General features: G+C 46.0%; 1 protein-coding gene across 1 annotated transcript; it reads right to left on the bottom strand.

The window, feature by feature from the left end:
* Window positions 1–190: 190 nt before the first annotated feature.
* PPTG_18543 (hypothetical protein) lies at window positions 191–1655 on the bottom strand (the record flags this gene model as incomplete). The annotated part of the gene is made up of 5 exons (XM_008916514.1): window positions 191–244; window positions 339–601; window positions 808–956; window positions 1037–1531; window positions 1609–1655. 5 exons carry the CDS (start codon window positions 1653–1655, stop codon window positions 191–193), a joined length of 1008 nt encoding a protein of 335 aa, XP_008914762.1.
* Between the last annotated feature and the right edge of the window lie 1064 nt (window positions 1656–2719).

Raw genomic sequence — 2719 nt, 5'->3', positions numbered from 1 at the left:
TTTTTTTTTTTTAGCATTTTAAAGGATGCGTCGTGCCTGTGGGCAGGGATACTCAAAATACAATATAATACAACTGCTTGCCGTGCGGTGAAATACATATCGGGTCAAATGAGACCAGAGCAAGGAAATAAATAATTGCAATTGTGGTGAGGCAGACAGTAAATTTTTGCATGCCAAGTGTGCTAGCCTTCTACTTCTCTAGACACGCATCCACTGTCGCCACATCCCAGAAGCCTCCACTAACCTTCAGAAAGAGAATCATTTCGAGAGTCATAGGCGACAACCTGTGTCGCTCGTGTCGAACCACGGCACGAGCGATACTGAAAAAACCTCTCTACTCGATTCGACGTAGGTGGGATAACTGATAGGAGATTGTAGGTCGATGGATTGGCAACAATTTTGCGTCGATTTAGGATTTGATCAGCAAACCCTTCCTTTGCGGTAGAACTCGTCACTTCCGCGGTGCTCAAAGCCTCCGCTGGTACACGGAATGGTTCCAAAGCTCTGGCCTCTTCGTTCGTCAACAAGCCCGCATCGCCTACCAACATCTTGACAACCGCTGCTTCAAACGCAGGCGAGTGCACAATTTCGGCATCAGGCGCTGTCGTCAAAACGCAAGATATTAGTATCTCTCCGTCACAATAGTTTATAGAAAGCACTTACAAAGATAGGTGGTCATTGAGGGCCTCAATTCCAACAGGCCGTCAAACAAATCGCGTGCATCGAGCAGGGTTAACTCATCCCCCTGTAATTTCTTGGAAATCGATTCGATGCACCGCAACTTCGACAAGAGATCCTACAGCTTACGATGAACTGCTCTTGACGGTAGCAGATCCATCATGTCGTCATCGTTAGCAGAAAGGAATTCACGCAGGCGAATGTAGCGTTCAAGCATGGAGAACGTTGAGGACCAGCGTGTATCCTGGCTCAGAATTGGCATCAAGGGTGTCTTCATCCTAATAAAAAAATAGATTCGCACAAATTTAGGTTAATCCAAATCCCAATTATCAAATCACAAATCACAGATTTTGTATACCTCATTTTGCAGCTTGGTTTTGTACGATGCTTCCGCATAAGCTGCTGAACTTGATCAAGCGCAGTTTCAAAAGGAACAAGAAACTCTCGAACAGCGAGACTCAGACGATGCCTTGCGCAGCCAACTAGCGGCACATTCATCAGGTTTGCAAGCCGTTTGTTGACTGCGCAGTTATCACCAACGAGAAACTTGCAGCCGTTAATAGTCTTACCAAAAAATGGCAAGAACCGCACAATTGCTCTCATGCGCTCTTCGGCATTCAAGTGATCGTCAGGCTCGTCCATAACAGGAGCCATAGACAGCAGAGGGTACCGAGGGCCGCCAGGCGAGTCGTAGCATCCGTAAATAGCCAAGAACTGCTCCGTGTCTTGGCTCCAGTCGTCCAGCATCAGGCCAAATTCGTCAGGCATCTCTTCACCGATTGCCTTCTCCACTGCCTTGGTCACGCTTTCAATGCTGGAGACCAGAGTGTTCACAGACACAGGAGTAGTGTACCTACCAAAAATAGTATGACATATTGGTCAGATCAAATTTTGAATAGAAATAAAAGCATGCTCATTGTTAGTACTTACCTTCGTGTCTCCACGGACTCGCAGAATGAGAGCGGCAGATTGTCCATGACGATTCACTTCATCCATGCGTAGCGGTTGGAAGCTTTCTGACTCACCCAGGTCACGAGAGTGCCAGTCGCTGCTGCGGTTGCATTAGCATTTCTCGCTCAAAATGGGGATGTGCCACTCGGACATGCGGCACCAGGTTGGTGTAGTCGCTCCTAGGGCTATGCTTACGCTGCTTTCCGAACGCCTTGCAGACATGATATCCAGTCAGCTCACCTTCTTCATCAAGCCATGGCTTGAAGAAGAAGGCAGCGATCTGCCTGGGGGTGAAGGGTGGGGTTGTGTGGATGTGGTAACGACTTCAGTGAGCTTTTGAAAATGAATTTGCCAGCCAACGTGTAGCGTGTGTGCGCACTATGGCTCACATCCAACAATTTTGTTGGTAGTGAGAGCTTGGAAATAAAGTATCACCAGATTTGTTACTGTGACATAAATAACTGACCTGGACCAAAAATGATCACAAATAAATCATTTTTCCGACCAATAAAAATGAACCTTTTCCGGTATTTATCTTTGAGCATCCCTGTCTGTGGGCTGTCGCGACAATTGCAGCCTTTGGACGTTTAGAGATGCTAAAGTATATGCTGGAACAGGATGAAGGGAATCAAAGCTCGGGCTATACGACCAGAATAGTCGTTGATTATGTCAGTAACCCAATGGGTAACCCAGAGGGAATAGACGTTGAGTGGGGTGCGTACTCCATGGGGAGTGCTGCGACTGAACTTTGACATCGTCCGCTGGATGTTCGACAACGGGGTTTACTCAGACAACAGCAGCAACATGAAGGTCGTTATTGACGGTTTACTCAACGAAGATTTGGCTAGAGTTGGAAACTCAACAGCATAGGCTTTAACTAACTGTTAGGGTTTTGCTCGTGGGTTCTGAGATAGCCTCCGACAGTGTTGGCATCAGCTTTTGTCACAACGTACTACTAAAAAGTGAATATTAGAAGTGCTTGGCAATAGTACTGTAACGAGTGTCATCAATGTTGTATAATAGTAATCTACATCTAAAGTTTATAAGAGTACTTTAGTTCTGTAGACACTTGTATTATATTGAAAAAAAA

Source organism: Phytophthora parasitica (genome assembly GCF_000247585.1).
Source record: "Phytophthora parasitica INRA-310 unplaced genomic scaffold supercont2.85, whole genome shotgun sequence".
Lineage (NCBI taxonomy): Eukaryota > Oomycota > Peronosporomycetes > Peronosporales > Peronosporaceae > Phytophthora > Phytophthora nicotianae.
Note: the sequence above shows the minus strand (reverse complement) of the source record. Positions and strands in the feature narration are given on the sequence as shown.